At 40.9% G+C, this 26209-nt stretch overlaps 1 protein-coding gene across 1 annotated transcript; it reads right to left on the minus strand.

Moving 5' to 3' along the window:
- Positions 1-514: 514 nt before the first annotated feature.
- Positions 515-24871, minus strand: sncaip (synuclein, alpha interacting protein). Its single transcript, XM_034118124.1, has 12 exons — positions 24760-24871; positions 19557-19644; positions 18444-18516; positions 17581-18200; positions 16505-16673; positions 14549-14823; positions 13327-13506; positions 12314-12427; positions 8696-8821; positions 6918-7087; positions 6073-6162; positions 515-4897 (listed from the first exon to the last, which is right to left on the minus strand). The coding sequence occupies exons 2-12, from the start codon at positions 19611-19613 to the stop codon at positions 3940-3942; spliced, it is 2832 nt and encodes a 943-aa protein (XP_033974015.1). The 5' UTR covers positions 19614-19644; positions 24760-24871; the 3' UTR covers positions 515-3939.
- Positions 24872-26209: the final 1338 nt, after the last annotated feature.

The raw sequence follows: 26209 nt of genomic DNA on the forward strand, positions 1-26209 counted from the left end.
CGTATGGTAACCCTTGTTATATAAGCACAGGCGGAGCCCTCTACTCTGGGCCCTGTCGGTCCTATGGCGCTCGCTGAAGAGAGGTGTAGGATGACGGTCAGGAGGCGAGGCCTCCTTTTATACGGTGAGATGCGTGCACATTCAGGTAGGCCCGCCCCGGGGCCGGCTACGTTTATAGAAGTCTCAGTGGATGAATGCTTGCATGATATGATCAAGGGGTAGTACCCATAGAGTCCAGTAGAGGGCTCCGCCTGTGCTTATATAACAAGGGTTACCATACGTAACCCCTCGTTTTCTTTACTCATGAACTACTGAAGTGAAGGTACCGAGTTCAATACTGACTTGTGGTACGGCAGCAGACAGAAGGGTCAGGTCTTTGCTGGTTGGTTCTCAAAGAAGTGAACTAAAGACCAATGGCTTCCTGGGAAAAAGGAAAGTGATATTAAGCCAACAATCGTATAATGATTAAGAGGCAAACAGTAGAATGAAGTCATGCAAAGGAAGAGCTCAGCTGAAAAGATGCAAAACACCTGTGTGGTGCTTTAATGTCAAATAACAAATGTCCGTCATTCTGTACAAAAAGAAACATCAGTGGATGGTCAAGAAAAGTCAATGTGATTACAAATCTTAATTCCAATGTTCTTGAAACATTGTCCCACTCGTTCAGCTTCTTTTTCACTTCTTAGGATCGCACATTAAGTTCACATCGGACAGTCTCCTCGGACCTTCACTGATATTGCGTCGTTTTGTTCTGAAAGAATGCAGCACCACTGTCCGTCTCAAGAGTTCATAGTAAACCGAAAACAGAGAGGACGAGTTCAGTTTGTTTCTGTTAGAACAATGCAGAGATGCCTTCCTCCTCCTGAAGGAATGCTTGAAATAAAGAAACTGTGAATAAAATAAACTGCATTTTAAATACAAGCTCACAGACACAAATAAACCCATAGACATAACACTGATTGTTTTGGCAGCGAACTTGATTCCGAGGCAATGGAGTCTGGAAAACTTCCCTAAAAAAGTTTGGCAACACTCAGTTTCCTTGGAAAGAACCGATTATGAAGAAAAATATAGGCAAATTATTTTAGCTAGCTATGTTGAAATATGAATTATAAGTTGAAAGGATCCATTTAAAACCAAGTTCATATTTAGTAATATTATTACATTTGGAAATATATTATGTATTATTTGCAAGCCATTATATTTATTGGAATGAAATAACTGGATGCATCATTTGGAAGGTAACAAATCATCCTTATTTCCAGGAACCTTCAAAGACCCTCACATTTAACCAACTAACAAATGGCTTAAGTCTTAACCGAATAAGAAATCCCACGTTCTCTTTCTTCACTTAATCATTCAAATGTACAGATGAAGCTGCCAACCTTTTTATGTTGGACTGTACCTTTAAAAAGTCAGAACCAGCAAAGCGGATGCAGGAAATCCTCCCAGAATCCACTGCCTCAAAAATATCCACCATCATAACCTCAACAGCCAAAGATTGTGTAAAGCTAGAAATAAATCTGAGTAGAAAACACACCAGAGTCTCACAGCTCTAAGCAATGAGAAGTATTCCGCTGCATCGGAACCAAAAACAGTATTTGCATCAACCCTAAACATGGAAACTACACATAACAGGTGAGATCCAGGTTCTACCAAAGCAACAGAGAGCCAAGGCTGAATTCTGTATTTGTATCATTTATCATTTTAATAAACAAGTGACTAAATGAGACAACTAAACGTCATCACCCCAAACATTAGCAGCCTTTAGCTTAGCGGTGTTTACGTGACGAAATGTGACCGTAATGTTGCCTAACATTAGGTTTTTACTTCTGGCAATCGCGATATGTGGGGATTATCCTGCTGAACAGAACAGTTCCGTCCTACCCTGGTAAACTTTGAGGTTGCTTCCTCTTGAAGCTGCTAGTAAGGCTTAAGAGTCTCAATACTAACACATTTTGTTTGGCAGGATAATCTGAACATATTAACATCACTTCTTTAAAATAGTTGCAGCGTAAATGCAATAGCCAGAAATAATGTCATAATAAATAATAAATTCATGTCACTCCCGCTAAGCTAAAGATGGCTAACGTTCCTCCCCGTTAAGTAGTCTCATTTAGCCACTTGTTAGCAGAGATTCACGAGTAGATTAATTACTGACGTATTTTTTGTCGTAGTACAAAACGTGAAAATCTCTCAAACTTGTGATGGGTACCCACATTATTTAGTTATTTACAATTAATATCGTAATTCCAGCTACCAAGTATTGCCACACTGAAACAGCCCCAGTTGTCAGGTTTTAAGCTTCGGGAAAGTTTGTCAGGAGTTTAAAATCTCTGGAGTTGGAATGATCAACTTCTGTCTCTTAAAGTTCATAAGGTCTGCCGTTTGTCTGCCGCTAGAAGGTGCATCCTTAAACCTCCCAGTCTCAAACACATCACACAAGTAAAGTCCACTTCATGCCAAAAATACTGCATAGATAATACCCATGAAAATAAAAAAAATAATTTTGGAATATGATGCAAAGGAAAATTAAATACTACTTTATATACAGTGGTTTTAAAACTATTTGTGCTGGTGCACGTTAACCAGGTGCACAATTATAACAAATCATAGGTGTGCATAAACATAAATACTAATACTTCATATTTAGTGGAGTTCAGAGTAACTTTGCTTTCTGTTTAGAAAACATTTGACACCTTTTAGTTTAAGTAAACCAATGTAACCTTAAATGTGAAGAAATTCAAAATGTATGAAAGTATTTTTTTTGCTGATGTGAGATTTCTACAGGACGCTGATTAATACTCCAACTTTTTTCAGTCCTTCAATAAAAGCAATTGCTTCAGTATCATTAAAACACATTATTATGTTCTTCTTATTCACTTTGTAGCGATTCAACGCATGTGAACAAGAAAACAAACAGCAACAGCTTTGTTTGTCTTAAACTGTAGAAAAAACATCAAGAGTCAAACATAGGAAGCAAAGAACATGAGAAACGTATGGTAAGCAAACTGAAACAAATAACAATTCACTTTAAACTGTTCATAAGAGTGTGAAAGTGAAATAATCCTAACTCAAACGATTTCTTGGAAAGACAAGATCTATAAAAAGCTCGTCAGTGGACCTTGAGTAAAGGTTTTTTTATTCAAAAAGTTGCCTGAAACCTTTTTAAGGAAATATTTAGTATATAATCAAGTATGTTTGAGGAAGTAATGTGGGGGGATTATGGGTAAAAGAGAACAAATGTTGTTTACCCGGATTTAAGATGAACATTTGAACTTTTAATGGTCTTCATCGAAAAGTCACCTTCACTAATTGACTTTTAAGTCGAAGTGAAATGAAATGTATTGATTTAATTTTATCGGTGATAAATTACCAAAAGACCGATTTCCTAATCGGCGTGTAGTTTCAATATACCAGATATATAGTGTATAATATATAAAGTGTAAAACGGACTTCAGCTAATCAGCATCCTGAACACGCCGCCCAGTCGGATTCTCTCACCACCCACATTTTCTTTTCCTAAATCCTGATGAATTCTCCTTCTTATTCTTTCCTTGACCAGTGACATTTCTCGGTTAGGAGTGGTGAGGAAAATAAATAGGACCTCATTTTTTAACAAGTTGACTAGTGTCTTAGCTGTGGAATACATCCAAACTTTTTTTAGAATTGTATTATTTCATCCAATTTCTAAATGGATTTATAGACGTTTATCCTTCTATGGACATTAAAGATATATGTGCTATTAAGTTCTGCTGATTCCTGCCATGTTTGTTAGTGAAAGTGTTCAGTACGCGTGTTCAATTTTGATGAAACAGAAAAAAGGACACCCTACTTTAGGTTACTCACGATACATTTCTCATGTTGGCTGCCTCTCTCTGTGTGCTCTGTGCTGTGTTTTGTTTGCTATGTGCTCTCTGTCCTTCAGGGGGCACTGGTTAGTTAAACATTACTGGTTTTGCTCTTGCCCCGGGCCCCCCCCCCTCCTGCTGGGCTGCCTTTACTCTCTGACTTCCTGCCGGGTGAGTTCTGACAGGTGGAGCCTGGCTGACTGTTGTTGTTGTTGTGGTTTGTGTTTCCGCTCAGAGTCTCCATGATGGAGCGGAACGCCCCGAACGACCGCTTGCTTTCAGAGCTTCCTGTTGGAGTCCTCTCCTTCCCATGATGCCCTTTGGTCTGCTCTGCCTCCTGAGTGGTGCTCTTGTGCACCTGCTCGTCGAAGGTGACCCTCAGTTTGAGGTTTTGAGACGTCTTCCTGCGAGACGAGGGCGACTTCAGGGCGCTCTTGGGGCTGGTGGCAACCTTCTGCCCGTTAGCGCCGTCGTGGAGGTCGACGGGAGCATCTGGAGTTTTACCGTCGGCCGCCTCGGGGTCGCTGGAGGTGGGGGAGGGGTTGACTCCGACGCTATCCGCTGACTTGGACCCGCTGAGAGTAAACGCCAGCTTCCTCTCAGCTGTGGAAGAGAAAGACGAGGAGGAGGGGAGGGGCTTCCTATTCGTCAGGGTAAGTTGGGTTGGCGCTGGCTCCTCCTCTGTGATTGGCAGGTGGGACGGCCTATCAGGTCGCAGTGTGTTTGAGGCAGAGGCGTCTTGAGTTTTACCTTCCTCTGGTGGATAACCGTCTGAATCTGATTCGCTCAGAGAGCGCTGCATGATCTGCTTGAGTCTGGCTAGTTTGAGCTCTCTCCTCTCCACGAGCCCCGGCCTGCGGGCCCCAGGGGCCACGGGGCCCCCCGCCGGAGGCAGCCTCTCCCTGGGACCCAGCGTGTCCTTCCCCAGCAGCTGCCGCAGCACGGGGTCTGGGCCCACCCCTCCCTGACGAACCAACCAACCGTCACCTGGAGTCCCCTCTGCTGTCAGCATCATCTCCGGCCACGCCTCCACTGAGGGCTGATGGGAGCTGGAGTCCAGAGAGGGAGACAAATAAATGTACTTTATTTATTTTTTGTATGTGTAAGTTAAAGGTAATGCCTTTGATCGTTATTATTATTAAAACTAATACAAAGAACAACACCCTCAATACTGCTTATACTATTATTACTTAACCAGACTACTACATTAACTAATAATAGTACTGGCTTTCTACCATATTAAATGTACCACTACTGGAGCTCTTTCTCTAAATAAATTAAACTAAATGAAAAAAAAACAAATCAATAATTCATAAAATTACATTGCTACACCTGCTGCTAAAACTACTACTGGTTGTGGCTCAGGATGTAGACTGACTAAACTGAGAAGCAGGTAGATCTCCAGCCCTTCTGACTGCGTGTCCTTTGAACCTAAAGGCCACATTTCTCCCGGGGGCAAAACCATGGTTTTGTGAATGAGCATTATATCAGAACCTGATACGAAGCGTGTATGAATGTCTTTGAATGTGTTTGAATGGGTAAATATTGGGATGTCAGAAGAATAGAAAGGCACTAATAAAATGCATATCCATATTTTCATTCACTTGTTCTTCACCTGTATCGAGCCCTATTGCTGGTGCAGATGGTGTATTTAAGTTGCTCCACCTAACAAAACTGTAAATGCTGCTGCGATTATTTGTTTTTAATCTTAAACTCTGATTAGAAGTTCTTGTTAGCGTCGTGACTCCCCAGTCTCTGCTGTGCTTACTTGTCAGTCTATTGACATCAGTAAGGTGTAGTTGAGCCATGTTTGTACTCTCTCTGGGCAGATTTTGATACCTTTTTGGTCGATTTGAAAGTTTTAGGGGTCTCAAAACTGTCATTTTTTATCCTGATATTGTCAGAAATGGATTCAAGAGCCTCAATAACCTCCAAAACCACACCAAATGTTTTTGCAATTGTCCGCATATCATCAAGGTGTATTTATATATGCTAAATAATGCAACTTGTGCTAATTTTGCTAATTGCCCAACATATGCAAGTTAGCATCCAGCAGTTTCTTTGTGTTGGGGACCCGTACTTTACATTTCCAACATAAACTCAACATTTCCGGGTTCCCACTGCTGGCAACTAGACTAGTCTAGTCTAGTCTAGTCTAGTCTAGTCTAGTCTAGTGTGTGTGTGTGTGTGTGTGTGTGTGTGTGTGTGTGTGTGTGTGTGATACCTGGGTGATCTTGAAGGTGAACCCTCTGTCTTGTTGGGGTCCATCAGTCCCTGCAGTTGTTTCTGTAGAGTGATCCTGTCTGTTGCCTGTCTACATGACAAACACATACACACAACAGGGTTAACGCTGAATTCATCTCTTAAAAAACGACCTTTACTTGAAGAATCTGTGGGCAACAGACTGCAGTACTTGGTTGAATGCATGTAAACAGTATGTTTGGAGAGCAAAAGAGGCAAAACGCATTGGCTGAAATGCAATCACGGAACCTATCTGCCTCCATATGACAAAGATTTAGCTTTTAATTAGCTTTCGGAAGGTTTAAAAACTGCAGTTTGCAGAAAACTGGCTCTAAAAGGGAGTCAATGATATGATACCATATACTCCCACTTAAAATATCCAACTTTACAGCAGATATAAACATGTTAAACCAATTTTTACTATGTTCAAGTTTAAAGACAGGTAGGTGCTCCTGTTGAACCACCCAGGCCTGCCTCAACTCCCGCCCATTTTTGGATTTGGAGGTAAACTGTGGTGTCACTCCCAAGATGGCAACAGCCAGATTCCCCACTTTGAGCTTCACTACAGTTATCCAGAAACGTATTGTTGATGTCACAGAATTCTAAAATAAAAGTTCAATGAGTCGTCTCATTGGTTAAAATGACTGCATTCATCCATTCAATCGCATTCATGATTATCCAAACCTGCTGAATAAAGTACAAAAACCTACTCCTTTAGGTAAATACATTCAAAGCATTTGAAGGCAGATATGAAGACAATGTTTAAACAACTATAGTTTTGAAGATTATTAGTGTAAGAATAACAAAAACTGAGAAACAATGTCTTACTCATTGAGCTGTTTGGTGAGCTTAACAACCTGCGATGCCAACGACATGCATGTTTCCACGACGACCAGGTAGCGAGCGCAGGTGGTGTGTCCCTGCCGCTCGGCACTCTGGGAGGCCCGCTCCCCCTGCTGGTTCTGGAACGTCACGTTGGAGCCGTACTCCACCAGGGTCTATACACACACACACACACACACACACACACACACACACACACACACACACACACACACACACACACACACACACACACACACACACACACACACACACACACACACACACACACACACACACACACACACACACACACACACACACACACACACACACACACACACACACACACACACACACACACACACACACACACACACACACACACACACACACACCACACACACACACACACACACACACACACACACACACACACACACACACACACACACACACACACACACACACACACACACACACACACACACACACACACACACACACACACACACACACACACACACACACACACACTCAGCACTGCTGCCTATGCATAGTATAACACTCCCACAGGAATGATCTACTTGCCTCTGCTGAGAAAAAGCAGCTATTGTATCAAACAGATCATTAACTATCAGTGTTTTGATTGCGTCAAGTGCAATAAATATATATGCAAGTTGCAACACACACAGAGTAAAACTCTGCCCCTCATGTGCTGTATAGGCTAGCACGACTAGGCTGTGTTCAATGGGGCTGATGTGTTGTGTAGATTCTGCCAGAAGGAACATCAAGGTCAAACTCCTTATGAAGCGGTGAGCTGCCGCTCCACATTGCTTTTCTTCCAGACTGCAACGCTGGTCCCGCAAATCAAGTAAGAACGTGATTGGTCGATATTCATTGTGGGGTGGGGGGAGGAGGGGTGTTAGATAGATATAGAGTTGTAGTAAGTAGATAGAGTTCGTTATGATTTAGGTTTCGTTTATGCATAGGGTAGATTCTTTTAATTACATTTCCTTTTTTGTTTTGTGTATTTTTTACATTTTGGATTTGCTTGGCGAGCTATTTTTAGAACATGCCCCGCGGGCGACTCACGTTGCCCCTGCGGGCGACTCACGTTGCCCCTGCGGGCGACTAAGTGCCTGCGGGCACCGTGTTGGCTACCCCTGCTCTATGTACTATACACAAAGGTGGAAGAAGTACTCAGATATTTTTGCTTGAGTAAAACTATAAATACTACATTGTAAAAAATACTCTGTTACAAGTAAAAGTCCAGCACTCAGTGTCCTCAAGTAAAAGTACACAAGTATTGGAATCAAAATATACTTTAAGTAAAAGTACACATTTTCCAGTATGGCCCATATCAGATTCAGAGGTAAATCATGTATTTAATACCTTTAGTTGCTTTACAGATGTGGATGAATGATGTGAAATATAATCAAGTGTTAAATCAGACTGTAGTTCCACCTGGAGTAAATTCACAAGCTACCCTGCAGTATACAAAGTCATTCAAACTAGCTGCACCTTTACCAGCTTTGAGAACACTTTCATGATCAATCATTATAAAACATATCATATATATTATTTTGAAATGGACCAATCTGCACAATGACTACTTTTACTTTTGGTACTTTAACTATATTTATAGTTTTCTACTTTTACTCGAGTAACATAAATGCAGGACTTTTACTTGTAACAGAGTATTCCTACACTTTTAATTAAGTACTCTGGAAGACAGAGACGGGTTAAGTTGGTATTAGTGGTGTGTTTGCAGCAGCTCCCACCTGTATGCAGGTGAGGTGTCCGTACTGAGCGGCCACGTGGACCGCACTGTTCCCGTTCTGGTCCACTTCGTCCAGAGAGATGGCCTGCTCCTGCATGAACTGAAGCAGCCACAGCAACACTTTCTCCTGGAGACAGAACAGAGAAAGAAACAGAGACCCATTACTCCTAGGTCAAAAAAACACACTCATATTTGCAAATAAACCATCCAAATGTCAACATCAACTAAATATGGCACTGTTCCGTTTACCACCACTGGATTGATTGATTGATGTGTGATGTGATCATGTTATAATAAAGTTAAAAAAAACTCTCAGTTTGTCATGCCTTTCTTATTACAACATGACACGTGTATTTGTTTTATCTCACCCCAAAATACAAGTTAATACTAGTATTTCAACTTGTGATTAATCATAGATTTTTTATTGGGATTAACGCAATTATATTTTTGCGATTGACAGCACTACTTCAAACACAATTTAGGTGCTTAATATAAAATTGCATGCATAACCAAATGTAGGGAACTAGTAGTTAGGATGTTTCTGAAGGTGTGTCTGCATATCGCTACGTGGACCCACCAAGGAAAATCTAACCCAGGTGACTGACAGCTGGCCATGCTGTACTTTACTGAAAAGTTTACTGATTTGTTTATTTACCCCCCCAGGTTTCACAATGTTTTACTCGATACTGAAGCCTTTATTTCATTGACTGATCAACCCACAGACGTTAGTTCAAAAAGATTGGCTGGGCTATTAAGAACCACAATAAACATGGTCAATTTATGAGATACATTTGAATCCAAAACTAATATTGGAATAATTTTTCATCTAATGATAATATCCTACTAATATGTTTACAAAAACACTAGAGGAACAGCAGAGATGTAAGCTGCTACTGTGAGAGGGGTCTGCCTGCAGGCCTCCACTCTCAGGACAGTTCCGGTGTAGGCTCCACTGTCAGGACACCTCCACTCTCAGTACAGGAAGTGACGATTCTGACGAACACGTTTTTTTCCCCGCCCCCCGAAGGACTCGTCTGATGGAAGTTTTCAAATCACAATGGAGACTCATCACGGAGGTGATGAGTCCGCTCACCATGCACTTTGGGTCGGCCTTGGTCAAGCCCTTTTGACCCCCCCAGCCTGGTTCTCGTAAAAGTTGACTTAGCCATTTTTCGCTCAAATGACACCATGGAGGAATGTAACGGGAGTTGACAGGGGACTCTGCCCGCCTCACGAGTGCCTATTTTCGGAAACTTTTTTTCACTTTTCCCCCTATTTTATATAATTTTTCTTTTTTTGGCTATTTCACCCGGTTCCTTCTGCACTGCCCGGTCTCGGGTGTCCCACCACGGCCTGTGTCCAGCCGTTTCCCCCCCCCCACTCATCCATATATTAACGGATTTTGACCATTTTTGTTGCATTTTTCTCCTCTCACTGATCGAATGGCAAACGCGACCCACCATCGGAGGACCTCCACCGGCCCGGCCTAGTGCCGGTGCTCTGGCGGTCGGTACCTCCGAACTGCGGGTTCGACTCTGATGGCCGGGAGGGTGTGCTGCGTTGGGGTGGGGGACTTCCCCCACTCTGCGTGTCTCTTCCTTCCCGGGCCGGCCGATATGAAGCGTGACCAAGAGGCACCGTCTGACAGGGGTCCCACCACGGGTCCCGCAGCGGGGTGGAGGTTCCCGGCTGGAACCTCCCCACCTCCGCCGCGGTGCACCCGGCAAACACGGTTGTTTCTCGAACCCTCCACTGTTGTCTAGCGGGTGTAACTAAAATACAAGATGTCGTTATTTATATATATAAATTAGGGCTGTCAAGTTAACGCGTTAATAACGCGTTAACGCAAAAAAAAATTAACGCCACTAATTATTTTAACGCGATTAACGCATGTGTATTTTTTGTCCTCGGCCGCCCCGCCCCGTAGTTTCAGAGCGCATCGAGTTTAAAATACCATCTACAAGCTGATGCTGACAACCCCGCTCCTGCCGCCCGCTTGTGGCAGACCACACTTCCACGCTCACTGGCAGGCCCGGACTGGCCATCGGGAGGACCGGGAGGGAGTGTGTATGTGTGGCGCGAGCGAGGCACACCTTACGTGTTGTTGTTGTTAGCATCTGGTGCTAGCTAGCTGCGCTAACGGATATAAGGAGCTGTTTCAATGACATTTCGCCGACAACTGCGCCGAGCACTTGACTTTATGCAGGTAGCCAGACAGTGTACGAAAAGTCAGCACACTCAGCACGGATAGTGCGCGCAACATGATTGCAGCGTCCAGGCAGCTCCCATTCGAGCATATATGCCTTGAGCGGCACATAGCTCCAACGATCCATCAATTGAGGCGAATATTTGTAATGTTCAGAGGTTGTTGTGTTTAATATTCATGAGAATATTTGTCATTGTTCAAATGATAATAAACAAACATATAAAGCATATTTGTCCACTCATATGTTGATAAGAGTATTCAAAACTTGAAAAATATCCCTCTAAGGTACATTTAGAACAGATAAAAAATGTGCGATTAATTTGCGATTAACTATGGACAATCATGCGATTAATCGCGATTAAATATTTTAATCGACTGACAGCCCTAATATAAATATATATATCTATATATATAGATATAATAAGTGTCAATGCGATTTTATTTTGTATTAGCGTGCATTTCCTGTTCAGAAAGTGGTGCTGTACTGAGAGTAAACAATACAAGGTGTCCCTATTTTTACAGTATATATATATATATATATATACATATGTATATACATATGTATATAATAAGTGTCAGTAAGATTTTATTTTGTATTTGCGTGCATTTCCTGTTCGGAAAGTGGCGCTGTACTGATAGTGGCGATTTTATTTTGTAATTCTTAGCGTGCATGCACTTCCTGTCCTGAGAGTGGAGGTGTCCTGAGACTGGCGCCAGCAGGCAGGCTCCCATGGCTACTGTTGCTGTAAGCTGTAAGTCCAGAAGTGAAACACTATTGACATTATTTTATCAATTACGCAAAAGGCTAACCTCAGACTCGGTAAACAAAAGTCTTTTTTTTTCTCCCTCCTAAACTCTACGAATAAAAGGTAGTTATTTAAATAACAACTATGTATTTTTAAATTGATTTAATTTAGTATTTTTAAATTGATTTAATTTAGTATTTTTAAAATGGCCCTATTGGTTAGCTGGCCGGCTCTGTTGTGATTGTTCAACCGCGATCATGTACAATGTGTTGAACATAGTGATGTCATTATGTTACAGAAGTAAACAAAGGAGTCAAATGGAGATGTTTCAGGCCGGGGGGGAGTGTGTGGGAGAGAAACTCCCTCTGGAGGGAACACAGGGATTTTAGCCTTTGCAGACCATTTACATGCACAGAAACCTATAGAACACACTATAGGAAAGGGTATTCATGCTAAATGAAAATGCTAACCGCACTAAACAAATAATAAACGAATAACAACAGAGCTACTTTAAAAATGTGAAAGCAGCCACAGACTCAAATGGATGATGTTTAACTGCATGATGTCCTGATGGTGACACTTTTCAGACGCTATACTTTTTAAGGGCGGTGGATACTCTAGCTTGCGTGTGTATTCGTATTCATGTGAATGTGTATTTCTGTGTTACCTGTCCATATCGAGCAGAGTAGTGGATCAGACTGGGATGTTCTCTGGTGCAGCTCAGCTCTGCGATGGCCTCCGTCTCACTCACCATCCACCTCACACACTCCAGATGACCGTTCTGAGACACACAAACACACACACACATCATTTAACATTTTTCAGTAAGGACCAGGTGGTTTTGAATCCGTCATCACATTATCTGACTGAATAAACAAGCAACTTTTTGATAAGAGCCAATCAGGGCTCAGCTGCCAGCTTGTCTCCAGATAACACACTTCCTTTCTGGCAGCCAATCAAAAACCCAGTTTCCACAGCAGGGAAAACATAACAGGACATGCTCGGGAGGAAGTTCTTTCCAGAGACAAAGTGTCAACATTCTTAGTCAATGTTAAAGTTGTTGTTTTTTTTATCAAAATCATTACCACAAAGTGGAGAACATTAGGCAGATGTTTGCCATTTTATGATGCGCACGAGAAATACGGTTGAAACATTTATCCTGCACAAAAAACTTTATAACTGTTTTTTTTTTTTTAACAATCACACAAGAATGCTTGACACAACTTTGATGTGTAAGATTTCTGTCCATCAGCGTTTTTATTTGGGTTCTATTGTAATAGAGAGAAAGGTTTAAAATTGCTCTTTTATAGGTTGTGAATTGATTCAAAAATATTTCCTTAACTTTACTTTTGATAATAGAGTGTGCAGTGATGACGTATATATGTAGGCCGATAAAATGTTATTTCCGGGTTTTAAGATTCCTTTCTGCACCGTTTTATTATGCGAAATGGTCAGAAAAATACAATAAACCAACATTTCAGTGTGTTACTGAGCTAATCTTTCTTAATAGTTCATAAAACATTCAAACTGCTTTGTTTCTTCTAAAGGAATTACTTCATAAAAAAAGCTATAACTACCCAAATATGTCTGCTGAACACTGCATCTTAAAGCTAACACCTGTATTTGTGAGTAAACACACACTTTTAGGTCTGACGCTCACACACACACACACACACTGACCTTGACTCCCAGACCAGCCGGGGTGAGCTGCTGGTTGTTGCGCTCGTTGAGGCTGTCCTCCCCCATCAGAGAGGTGAGATGCTGCAGACAGTCAGCGTGACCCTGGCAGGCGGAGACGTGCAGCAGGTTGTTCCCTTCCTCGTCTCGGATCAGCTCCAGGTTGTCCGCCGCCAGGTGAGGCTGCAGGGGGAGGTAGATGTAGAGGAGGAGAAAGAAAAAGGGGGTAAGAATGTGTGTTCAAAATCCCAAAGGTTCATCCCAAACACTTATTTGGCCCCCGCCTTTCCCTCACTTGCGTCTCTTCCTTGCATCTTAGCTCCGCCCCTGTAAGACGCGTCTCTTACTCGCGTTACAGGTTGTATTGGACTACTTCAAGTCACTACTTTGAACACTTAATGACAGATCATCCTTTAACAGTAAAGACAGCCGTAGTAAACAGACCGCTGTGGAGCTGGGGGCAGAGTTTGGTGAGCAAGTAGCGAACACACTTCTGCACTCGTGTAAATTCTCTCCTCTGAAAGCCTCCTCCCTCCTCCCTCCTCGACTCCTCCGTGTGCATTTAAGCAATCGGGACATCCTTCAATATGGCGTGTCCCTATATTCTTCCGAGTCAAGTTCTGGAGGAGAGAGGAGAGAGGAGACGAGGAGGGACATTGGGATGAACCTCAAGTCTCCTCTCTGCCTCAATCACTAGTGTCAATCAAGTGTAGACCACTCCCCTTCCCAAGCTTCTAAATTCCGCCCTTTAGGCCTGTCACTGCCGTCTTCCCCTCCAGAGACTGCAGGCAGAACAAACCACTGTGAGTTTGCACATGGAGTTCTCAATTGTTTGTACCTAAATCGTTTGATATGACATGTTTAGTTCAAAGTTTTGTTTATCTGTTAAATCTACCTGAGAGATCTTTTTTTGATTTTCACCTATGTTGAAGGAAAAGGGAGCAGTTTACTCCTGAGGATGCATTATATTATGTTAGTATAAAATTCTACTTTATTTGGGATTAATATTTTTGTTGATATTGTAAGATCTGTAATAAGTTGCCAATATACTTTTATTTAGAGAAAATCATCCACAAACCAACGGCCTCCTGGATCCAGTGTGTTGATGTGCACACCACCTGAGATGTTCAGAGTACCCCCCCCCCCCCTCCACCAACTATAGTTCTTTCAATGTGGCTTTCAATTGATAGAGGAAATATTTGTTTTAGTATGAGCAGCCACTCACCAGCAGAGACATCTGTCCCTCTCTGACGATGTTGATGATGTTCTGGTTCTTCTTGGTCTCCTCGTCCACCTCGCCTCCTGCTCCGAACCCCCTTGGCCCCCCGCTGCCTCCGCCTCCCCCCCCTCCTGATCCAGGAGCCCAGGGCATGGAGGCGTCCTGCCGGCCCACGCTGCACCCTGGCAAGGGGAACATCATCCCCGGGCCCCCACCTGGAGGATCTACGCTCTGTCTCTGGCTCTGGGAGTCCGGGTAGACCCGCGCAGACAACAGCTTGTCTGGAAAAGATTTTTCAAACATCAAATTATTTTATTTAAAACGTATTTTACTAGGAAAAGCTTTCTTGAGACTATGGATGTCGTAAAAAGCATCCCAAGACAGGAAGCAGCTGATTAAATAAAGACAAGAAAAACAGATAAAGACAATCAAGTCTATATATTTTATATAGCAAAAAAATATATCGCAATAAATGTTTCATGTCAGTCAATATTAATAGTTAATGATCACTTTTAATTACCAGTTTTAATAAATAACAGAAGAGAAGATGGTTGAAATCAAAGATGCAATGTTTAAAATGTGGAAAGATTGAAATAAAAACCTTATAAACAGGCTGTGAAGAGGTCACTGTGTTGATGCTAGGTAAATAAGTCTTGTTATTGTGTTGCAGAAATTAGTTAGCATTTTGCTCAAAGTTTTTTAAAACATGTTTTTGGCGAGACGCATGAAATAAGGTCTGTGGTTAGCACAACCTTGTGAATGTCCGGAGTTCTATGTGTTATCAAAACAGTGGTTGCTAACAAGTGACTAAATAGGACGACTGAACACCATCACGCCGACATGAGTCCACCTTTAATTTAGAGGTGGTGGCGTGCAGTCATGCAATCATGTGTAGTTTGTTTATAGCCTAGCGTTGTATTGCCCCTTAAAAAAATCTCAAAGTGGTGTCAATATGTGGAGATTATCCTGCTGAACAAAACATGTAAGTATAATAAATGTGTGTTTGCCTCAGATCTAGCAACATTCCAAAATCCAATAATAAAATCCAATGGCGAACCGTGTCTACCCTGGAACCGAGGGAAACTCGGAAAGAATACGCCCATTGGCTACAAATCAATATATGATTGGTTGATCAAACTGTCAATCCAAACATACGCTCTCATTCAGTGCAACGGCCAGGGCTCTGGGCCAGGGCCTTCTATCAAGGATATAGAATACCTTGGTTGAAGGATATTCTACCCAGAGACCAAGAAAAATATCTGATTGGTTGCATTTTTTTTCTAACACAAAACCACTCAAACGCGTAGTGCATGGACCGAGAAGGACTAACCAATCAACGTAACACTGTAATATTACAGATCAACAACACAGATATGACTCATTTATTCATTTTATTTACATTTTATTTATATAATTAAATCGATTTTTTGTTTTATCAGAGTGTTCCAGGGTATTCTCTGACTATTCACCACTGATAAAATCCCATGTGCTTTTAGTCGAGGGAGACCTTGCAATGCTAACAGCTGGTTTGGACCAAAAAAATACGTCATCACCATACCACTCTATTGTGTTGCAGAAATATGTTCTAAGTTTAGCATGCTAACTGACTAGCCCTGGCCCATAGCAAAGTAGTGAAGTCTTTGAGAAGATGCATGCCTTTATAAAACATTACCATAGTCAATCAAATACATAAATGTAGCAATGGCTTTTGCATCAAAGGGGAGACTTATTTCTGAAATAAAAACTCAGCCTCAACTTCTTCACAGGTTGCTGAATGTGTGAAGAGAATTTGACTTAATATTAATATGAAGATACAGACTCAATCACATTGCCCTTAAATGTAATAATAATTGAAATGGTCAGTATCACGAGAATACTTACACATCCCTATGGGGGGTTTATTCATCAATGAAGGGTGAACCAGGAGGAAGAATAAAGGTTGACAGTGTGTTTAGGCCGTACCTGCATCGGAGAAAGAAGAGAGGGAGGAGGAGCAGCTGAGGATCCCGGAGGAGACCAGCTCCGACTGGTAGCCTCCTCCAGCGGGGGGGCGGTGGAGGTGGTGGAGGTCTGGATCCATCGACTTGGACTTCCTGAGGTCGGACCACTTCACCGGAGACAGGACACAATACTGCAGCAAACACATGAAATGAACAGCTGATTAGATCATTCATTCATAAAGCCCACATTACATTCTGAAACAGAAGCCTTTAAAAGAAAGCTGGTTTAGTAGATAAAAGGTTATAAGCAGCACTATTGGATTTCAGTGTAAACAAACATGTTTACATTTGGTGTTACTCACCGTGCGCTATTACATTTCATATCTAATTATCTTTTATAAATGAAACAGTTTTCCTGCTTGTCGGTGTTGCTGGTAGCGTATTTGAGCTTAATTTGGTTAATCATGTTAAATTGTTGATCACAGCAACTTAATAACTGTATTCATCTACTTATACACTAATACTGCTCAAGCACTTCCCTTGTCATAAAGACTCTCTTGTTAAATCCACAGTGGTTCACACTCATTTAAGCTTGGCTAATGTTAGCTACTATAGCTGAGCAGTAAGAGATGGCGCATTTCTCTTCTTTTGCTGCTCTCTACTCCTTGGTGTGTCTCATGATTGGTTATTTCCCTGGCACCATTACTGGTTAAAGTAATTGTTTAAGTGTAGTTTAGTTACAGAGTTGGAGGCCAGAATCAGGTCAGCTAGAAAAGCAGCTTCCTACCATAATGTCAGTTGTAAGACGCTGTAGCTGTTAGCTCTGGGTTTTCAGTTCAAGAAAGAACTCAAGAAATGATGCAGGCTTGTCTTCTTTAACAAACCCAGATGTTTTTCTTTACTATGTTGACAGATCTATACAAATTAATTTCGTTTTTCCATGCTAGGGGGTTTTGTGAACTCTTTGTTCCCTCAAATTGAAGAACCCAACATGCCATAGTTTGAGACTTAGGCGGCGGATGAGGGTTAGGATAGGGAAGCCTAATATTTGTACGAAATTGGAAGCATGAAAAGTATGGAAGTTTAATTTAGAAGTACCGGAGTTTGTGAGCTGCTGCCCAGACTCAGAGGCTCATTGTGGGGTAAAGTGGAGCTCTTCAGCCCCCCTCCCCGGGTCCTCTCCAGGGTGCCACCGCCCAGGGTGCCTCCGCCCAGGGTGCCTCCGCCCAGGGTGCCTCCGCCCAGGGTGCCACCGCCCAGGGTGCCTCCACCCAGGTTGCTCCCCGTCACCGAGCGCTTGTCGTGGGGGACGCGAGGCAGCGTGGACATCTGCTGACTGGACTTGATGTACGGCACGTCCAGGATCTCGTCCATGTCCAGGTCGTAGTGCTCCAGCTCCCCGAATAGAGCCCCGGGGTTGTTCCCTCCGACCACTCCCCCGCAGCCGCCGTCCTCCTTCCCCCCCGGACCCTCAGAGGAGGTGGAGGCGTGGGTGGGTTTGTCAGAGTTGGGGTCATCCTTACTGGCCTCCCCCTCCTCGCCCAGACCCTGGCTCTGGACTTTCCCCTCTGAGTCGCAGTCGCTGGTCTCTGGTTGGTGTTTGAGAGGAGAGACCCTCTTCACCGGCCGGAACTTACTGTGGACCTCAGCGAGCCCCGTGGGTTTGATTCCCCCGCTGCTGAGGGAGGAAACGCTGCGACTCCAGTTGATGGCTGGAGCTACAGGAGGAGGGAACATGATAAGAGATCAGTGGAATGTAAAAAAGCGTCTTGACTCCCAATATTGGATTAATGCCATGCTTTTATCTTCCTGCTAATCCTGCTTCATACTGCACCCCTCAGGTTTTACATTTTAAACAATTTCACCAACAGTACACTGAGTAGATGCAATTCCACAACACAGTTTTAGTTAAAAGAATAGTAAAAACGTAACAAAGCTTTGATTTTATAATATTTAGCTACCTGGTCTCTCCTCGGCTGAGCCATCACTCCTTCTGGATAATTCTGGGATGCTCTTCAGGGACGTCACGGAATACTGGAGGAGCAGAAAGAAAGACAAATATTTTTCAGAAAAAAACAAACTACAGACTGTTTGATGCGTAAATGAACAGGTTTATGATATCACTTTCCCATCTAAGACACGAGTTGATCTGACTTTAATTTCATTTGAGTGTTTCTTCCAACTTAATGTAAGTGTTGCACGGCCAGATAGGGCTCGAGAAGCTGACACAGATAAGGAAATATTATGATGTGATTGATTATGTGATTTGAGTGATAAGTGCGACACATCGGCGTTGTGCACTTACAGTGATGACTGAACGCAATGCTCTGAATTACTTTGCTCTGGGTACTTATTTTTTGTGGCAGATATTAAAGTAAGCTTGCTTACAGCAAATGTAATAATAGTCAGATACAGTAGTTCTGAATATGGGCAGTGATATTCTATTTGAATGTTCACAGTCAGCGAGTTATTGCTAGCCTTTCCTGCATGTGTCAGTTTAATCTGTGTTTCCTTGAGCCTGGAATGTGACTTCATAGGGCGCTGTACAATAGCTGCGCACTGCTCCTAGTACTAGACTCCTGGTACTAGGATGGGTTCAAAGCAGAGAACACATTTCACTGTGTGCTGTGTGCTCTGCATGTGTGACCATTAAAAGAGGGTTTCATCCCTCCCCTATATTATATATTAGCTATAAACTCTCCACACAGAGCCCTGATTGGTCAGCAGGCGGTGCTAACATTCGAGTTAATCTCTTATCTCGAACAATACCTGCACCGGAGCAGGTTAGGTGTTCACCATAAGTTACCATGGCTACTATCTACCCCCCCCCCCCCGGTAAGAAGTGAACCAGCGTTGTAGGACAGAAAACTCTGAGTTAACCCTGAAGTTACCTCACTAACCCCAAATCCTGCTTCGTAGTGCAGGCCTCAGGTAGGATGCTGGGTTGAGGTTATTGTTTGTTAGATACAGGGCCGCCCCTCCCTACACACAGATCACGCAGACTGCGTGGGGGCTCATCTTGCGGAGGGGGCCTCATCTTATGGCTCCTGTTAGACTATTTACATCACACTCACCACTGAATCATCAGAGAAGTCGATCTCATCCAGGTCCAGGTATTCAGGAGCTTCCATCTTCACACCTCATCATCAGCCTCACCACCAGCTGCAGACAAAACACACACGTTATCCTACAGCAATGTACAAGTACATTATAGAGCACTTTTTAACTGCTTTACATTTTCAAAATCAAAATATTTCTCACGTTAGTCAGAGATATTTTTTATTTTCTGCATGTGCTTTAACATGTGCTTCAATGACTGATGATGTAACACCTTGTGTGTGTACGTTCTATGGAGAAGCATACTCCATAAACACTATTGGGTTTTATGTTGCAGAGATACAATCAGCAGGAATAAAACACAGGAAGCTGCTGAAGGAAACTGAGAACAGTTCTGTGGAAAACTTCCAAACATTTCTTTTTTTTACTGAAATGACATACTGAATAAACGGGAAAGTGTGAAGAAAAAAAATCAAAATGTAATTCTAAAGGGGGGATTACAAACTAACAAAAGGCTGGAAATAAAATGAGCTGTTTGATTTTAAACTCAAATCCTTTTCAGTAATACTGGAGGTTTTAAACCGTTTAAACTGTCAACTGCACAAACGTCCTGAGCTGTTGTGATCAAAGGCAACAAACAGCGGATAATCAGCTCTAATCAGAGAGCAGCGTGACTCGCAGAGAACTCTGAGATTTAAGATGCCACACACAGCCTGAACCCACATGAGAGTAGAGGAGCTAGTGGGACAATGTTGACAGCAATGGATTTGTTTAATTTTCCAATTTCATGTCATTTCTGGCCAACTTAACTTACAGAAATCAACTTTCAGAGTTAGTTCACTTCCAGACAAGCTATCAAGGTGGTTCAAATGAACGGATTTGTTTGATCTTTTAGTTTTAAATATCATACTGTTGGTCTTTACTGTAGCTTGAGAAATTAGCTCTCTACAGCATTTTGAAAACAGTAAAGTGGTTTTGGGCTGTGTGCCATCCAGCTCATGTCACAAAAACTGCATGGCTTTAGAGCAACTTTTAGTGCATTCCCAGAAACTGCCTGAAACGACACCATTGGACTCCTTTCTTTACTTCTGTAACATAGTGACATCACTAAGTAACACTCACGCTTCTATTGGCTAGCGCTCCAACACATTGTACGTGGGCTAAGGGGTTGGACATCTACAAGCAGTTGACCAATCACAACAGAGCCGGCCAGCTAACCAATCAGAGCAGACTGGGCTCTGGTTTCAGACAGAGGGTGAAAAGAGGTGCTGCAGCACAGGCAGTATGAGACAAAGAAAGAGCTTTTTGAACATTAAAGCATGGAGACAGGTCACAGTAGAGGCACTATATACAAATACGAACCTGAAAATGAACATAATATGTCCTCTTTAAAAAAGACCATTCATTGTGCTGCAGTTGGTTTCAGAGGAATTCATTGTTATGTTTTAGCCTGTGTTGTAAACTCTCTTTTTTTCTCCACCATTTTCTGTACAATTATTCAAATGTAAGAGGTTTATTTAGTTTTTTTTTTTAAAAGCAGATTTGCATTCACAGTATGTTCATAAAGCTCCAAGAGAACTTTCATGTAAGCGAGGAGTTGTTTTCAGACTGTGTGGGAGCGCCCGCAAACTAAAATGGTCAAAATAAAACTGCTGATTGTAGCTTTGAGAAACAGTCGAGCCCAACATCCTTGATAACAACAGTTTAGGCCTGAAAGCCAACATCAAAAATAAGACCGAATCAAAAAAAAAGAAAGGAGAAGTACGTCGGCTTTTCTGTGTTTATGTGAACAGCTGATGGATGTGAACTCTTCCAGGCAGCGAGAAACAAAAACATTCAGAGAGATGAAACACAGTTTTTGGAGTTAAGTCAAAGATGGGAGTATTCAGGAGGAATTTCGAAGTGAAATGTGTTTTCTCACATTTCCCTCAGAGGTCAGGTGTAACCGAAAGCTGAGTGGATAGTAGAAAGTAGAAATCTAAAAAGGTATTATTATGGTTTTAGCAGCAGTAAAAGTTGGAGCTATTTATTGACTGACAGTGGCTGCACAAAGCATTCTGAAATTGGGTTGCAATGCCAGGTTTGATTCTGTCCATGTCACTCAACCTGTACCGGATACCGGGTTTGTTCAGCGCAAATACAGCTACTTCCCATTATACTGACTGACGTATGTCCAAGCAATGTATAGCAGTTTTGGGGGATTTAAATACAAATAATGTTATCTTTGGTTTGAGTTGTTATGAAAATAGAAATGTTAAATGTTAAAAATATTAAATAAATGCATTTGACTTGTGTTGTTAAAGCATGTAAAATGGGGAGCTAATTTCAGCCTTCTTTAACAAATACAATCTGGTCAAATGCATTGCTTGAATAAAGAGAAGTAATGTAACTATGAAAAATTAAATATAATATAATGTATACCAGTTATGATACATTTCAACCTAAGATAAAAAAAATGTAATCCAATTTAAGTGGACCACTAGGTTTTGGTCGTGGTTTAAAATTCACACTAAACATATTTTATCAATATTTATTTCTAAAGATATGTTTCACTTATCAAGATAAAGTGATTATAATTCAAGCTTCCCTAAACACATTATTGGATTTAAGATTTTTTAAATCTATTTATTTTTCTTTGTTTGTTTGTTTTTCGTCCATCATGCCCTCAGTTCGATATGTTATTTTGTCAATGTATGTTATATATTTTAACTTCTTGTCAGTTTTGATATGTTATTCCTGTATTTATTTGCGCCCGTTTCAATTCATTCTTTAGTTTATTTCTGAAAGCCGTCTTGGGATGTTGTTGTCGAAACCGTATTTCAATTCAAAATGAAACAACGATGTAAAGGCGAGGCAAGGCAAGGCAAGTTTATTTATATAGCACCTTTCAACACAAGGCAATTCAAAGTGCTTTACAAAAATGGAAGACATTAAGAAAATGGCATTTAAAATCAGTCATTAAAAAGAAAAGATAATAAAATAAACATTAAAAGTAAAACAAAAGTGCTGATTTGAAGTAGCTGTATTTGTTCATGTGCGCAGAACAAAATCAGGTTTCCGGGTATGGATCAGGCAGCGACAGTCCTAACTCCACTGTGGACTTCTGACTAGCTCCTTACATAAAATAAACGTCAACAATGTTTCTGTGTCTATTTTGAGCCTCCTCAGACATGTCCAGTGTCCTCTCAGCAGCAGACGTGGAGCTGTAATTGAGGCGACAGGACTGATTACAGGCATTAGGAGCTGCAGGCTGGACGCAGGCCAGGCTCAATCTCATTAGAGCTGCTCACGGTGCTCTGAGTTCACTCACTTGGTTCACTGTCGGTTGGGACTGTATTTACGTAGGGCTGCACATTACATCGAAATGTTATCGAATTCTCAGTATGGACTAGTTCAATATTCAAATTGCAGGAAGCTTAATATTAGTTTAAGGCCAAATATGTGTTAAAACATTGACGTGTAAAATGATTGAAGTTTTTAGTATGCATGCTGCTCCTAAAGATTGCCATCATTTTTTTATTAGAGCTAATTTTCGTATATTGATCTTGTGTTTCCTATAAAACTGTGATTTTTAACATTATTAAGGTGGAGTCTTGAGAGCCTAGTGTGTTTTCTGCCTCTTTCTGGACTATTTATAATTTGTTTACTGAAATTCAGTTTCATGTTTGTGCAAAACAAAAACATTAAAATGTAAATAAAATACCATTCTGAATGAATTATTGTGTAGATTCAGAGAAATACATGGCAAACATGTTTATTCTTCAGACTTAACAAAACATATTTGTTTGGAGGGACCTCCTACGAAAAATATAGATATTTTTAAAAACAAGATTATTTTAATATATTTTTCAATGTTGATGAGAATAATTATGCAAAAATGGTTAATCCCTGAAAATGTGTGATGTTAAGAGCATTCCATGGAATATAACAAAAAGTGTTTCTGAAATAAATTACATACCCCACCTTTAAATACAATTTTGAGAGACTTGTACTTTACTTGAGTATTTCAATCTACTCCAGATGTCAGAGTACATTTAATCCACTACATGTATTTAATACCTTTAGTTGCTTTACAGATGTGGATTAATGGTGTGAAATATAATCAAGTGTTAAATCAGACTTTAGTTCCACCTGGAGTAAATTCACAAGCTACCCTGCAGTATACAAAGTCATTCAAACTAGCTGCACCTTTACCAGCTTTGAGAACACTTTCATGATCAATCATTATAAAACATATCATATATATTATTCTGAAATGGACCAATCTGCACAATGACTACTTTTACTTTTGGTACTTTAACTATATTTTGATTCTAATACTTTTCTACTTTTACTTGAGATTTGATTTCACATCTTAACCAAATGGTTTGAGTCCATGGTGTTTTATCATTTTACTAAATTGTGTCATCCAACTTTTTATTTAAAAGCTAAGCGTATTCTAAAACTGACAAAATGTGATTCTGTTTTTTTCTTTTTGTACTTTTGATACATCATTAAGTGCATTTAGTATTTAGTTGATTACTTCATGTGTGATTAGGTATACATTTATTATATAAATCAATATCAGAAATATTTTGTTATGTAAACAACAGCTTGAAAATGACAAATTGTGCAGTGTAAGTAATACATTATGATGATGTCTATGTACAGATTCAAGATGCTTTATTAGTGATGAAGGCACGCAATAATCATCATAACCCAAGTAAGTGCTTAAAGTGGTTATTTCAGGAATGTATACTTGAATCTGTTTTGGACACTTTGTTTTTACATTATAAGAAAGAAAAATACCTGCATGCTGATGAAAGCCAAATTAAATACAATATGAGACCAATATCTGTGATTCCTCCTATTAAAACGAATAATGGACATAATAGTTACCAGGTAATAATTAGTAGCAATGTGACTTATTGTAGCTAATAAAGCAATAACAATGTCTGTTTTACAAAGGGAAACAATGAAAGTGAAGTGAGTTAAGGGAGAGTGTCCTCTCTTTAGTCTAAACAGCTAATGTAATCCTCTGATACCTGCTTATGAAGCAGCAGGAGGCTAATTAGCTAGCTCGCTAATCAGCATCCAGGGAAGCTAATATGGAAGCTAACTGACTAGCCGGGCAGCCAGTTGGAAAAATAGGTCAAAACAGAAAGCTCAGGTAAAAACGACACCGGCCCGGGATAAAGAGCATTTTTCTCCCGATTAACGAATAGGTTTGAGGTACGGTACCTTAGGGAAGTCAGGCAGCCGAGGAAAAAGAGCTAGCTTGATGGGGTGATACAGCTAGCTGAGTCGCTAGCAGCACTGATCCTTGGATCCAGCTGTTTTTTTCCCCTCTGTCGCCTCGCTGTCTTGAAAAGCACAAAGACTTTGACATATGGGCAGCACAGAGGAGAGAAAACAGGCAGAGGGCTCACTCTGACCAGGTTTCTGAGAACCGTAGAAGTGTTTGAAAGAAGGGAAGAACTACACTTGTACTATACACTTAAGATTGATGTGTATTATTGGTTCTGCTGTATGTGTATGTGTACGTGCATTATACTATGGTTCATTAGCAGAGACTATAGAAGTACTCAGAACATTTAAGAGTAGGTCATAAAATGATCTAGACAAAGTCCTGAATTTAAAATGTAGCAGTACAAAGTAGTAAGAGTAAAAGTTACATCATAGAATCGCTCATTACATTTTTTTCATCATTATAAATTATTACATCGTGTAGGAATATTTCTGAGATGTGGAGAATAAGTAGCACATCATTAAAATACTCAAGTAAAGTATAAGTATGTCAACCATTGTACAGTATAACTACAATACAAAAGTAAACTTGGTTACATTTGGTTACATTCCAATGTTTACACCTCAACTCCAATCATCTTTAACTCAAAGGTTTTCCTTTTTTAGTTCCTGCTTATAAGCTGTTCAATAGAAGATCTTCGCAGAGGGCAACCGCTCAGACAGAGGAAGTGGAACCGTTACATAGCTCCGTTATCCTTAGAATAAAAAAACTACAAAAAAACGCATGCTTGGAAAGTTAATTCCATCACTTCTGTTTATATTATACCATGCGTCATGTATCCTGAAATTAATCGATTATATTCATCTTTAACTTTGAAAAAATAAATAATTTAAATCTCTATTTTGAACAACAATTACTGACCATAATCACAATGATGAGAGGGATACAAAAAACACATTTAATTGTAATGTACATACCTAAAATATTTGTATAAATCAAATGTAGTTTCTCTTATTGTAAAGCAATTTGAAAAACTATGGCTTTATTAAACTTTACATTTTCTAGAATTTCTTTTTTTTTCACAGCATTCCACTAGTTCTTCAAATCTTTTATCATCTTCTTATTAGGGCCCGAGCACGGAGCGTGCGAGGAACCTATTGTTATTGGAGGAATTCTTATTTTTCTGCTGGCGTTTCGTGTTTTTGAGGCCTTTAGGACGCTTACAAAGTTGTATAATTTTGCACGGACGCCAGGACTGGTGAAAACTACAATATTCTGGAGTCAATGGGTTAAATATTCCAACCTGCTCACTAGCGCCACCTATCAAAATCCCATTTCGGAATAAATGTACAAAGTCGCACCGTAACACTGAATGACCTGACATTTTGCACACATATCCGGGTGGACCTGCTCTACAAATAATCCTCTTGGAACCCTAAGCTC

Source organism: Trematomus bernacchii, unplaced genomic scaffold (genome assembly GCF_902827165.1).
Source record: "Trematomus bernacchii unplaced genomic scaffold, fTreBer1.1, whole genome shotgun sequence".
Lineage (NCBI taxonomy): Eukaryota > Metazoa > Chordata > Actinopteri > Perciformes > Nototheniidae > Trematomus > Trematomus bernacchii.

Bases quoted from the DNA above. Each gene is read 5' to 3' on its own strand.
- sncaip (XM_034118124.1), bottom strand. From the start codon at position 19,613: ATGGAAGCTCCTGAATACCTGGACCTGGATGAGATCGACTTCTCTGAT. The intron at 14,824-16,504 runs GTACGGCCTAAA...AATCTTTTCCAG, and splicing joins CTCTTCTTTCTCCGATGCAG to ACAAGCTGTTGTCTGCGCGG. The intron at 8,822-12,313 runs GTAACACAGAAA...TTCTGTCTCCAG, and splicing joins ACTCTGCTCGATATGGACAG to GAGAAAGTGTTGCTGTGGCT.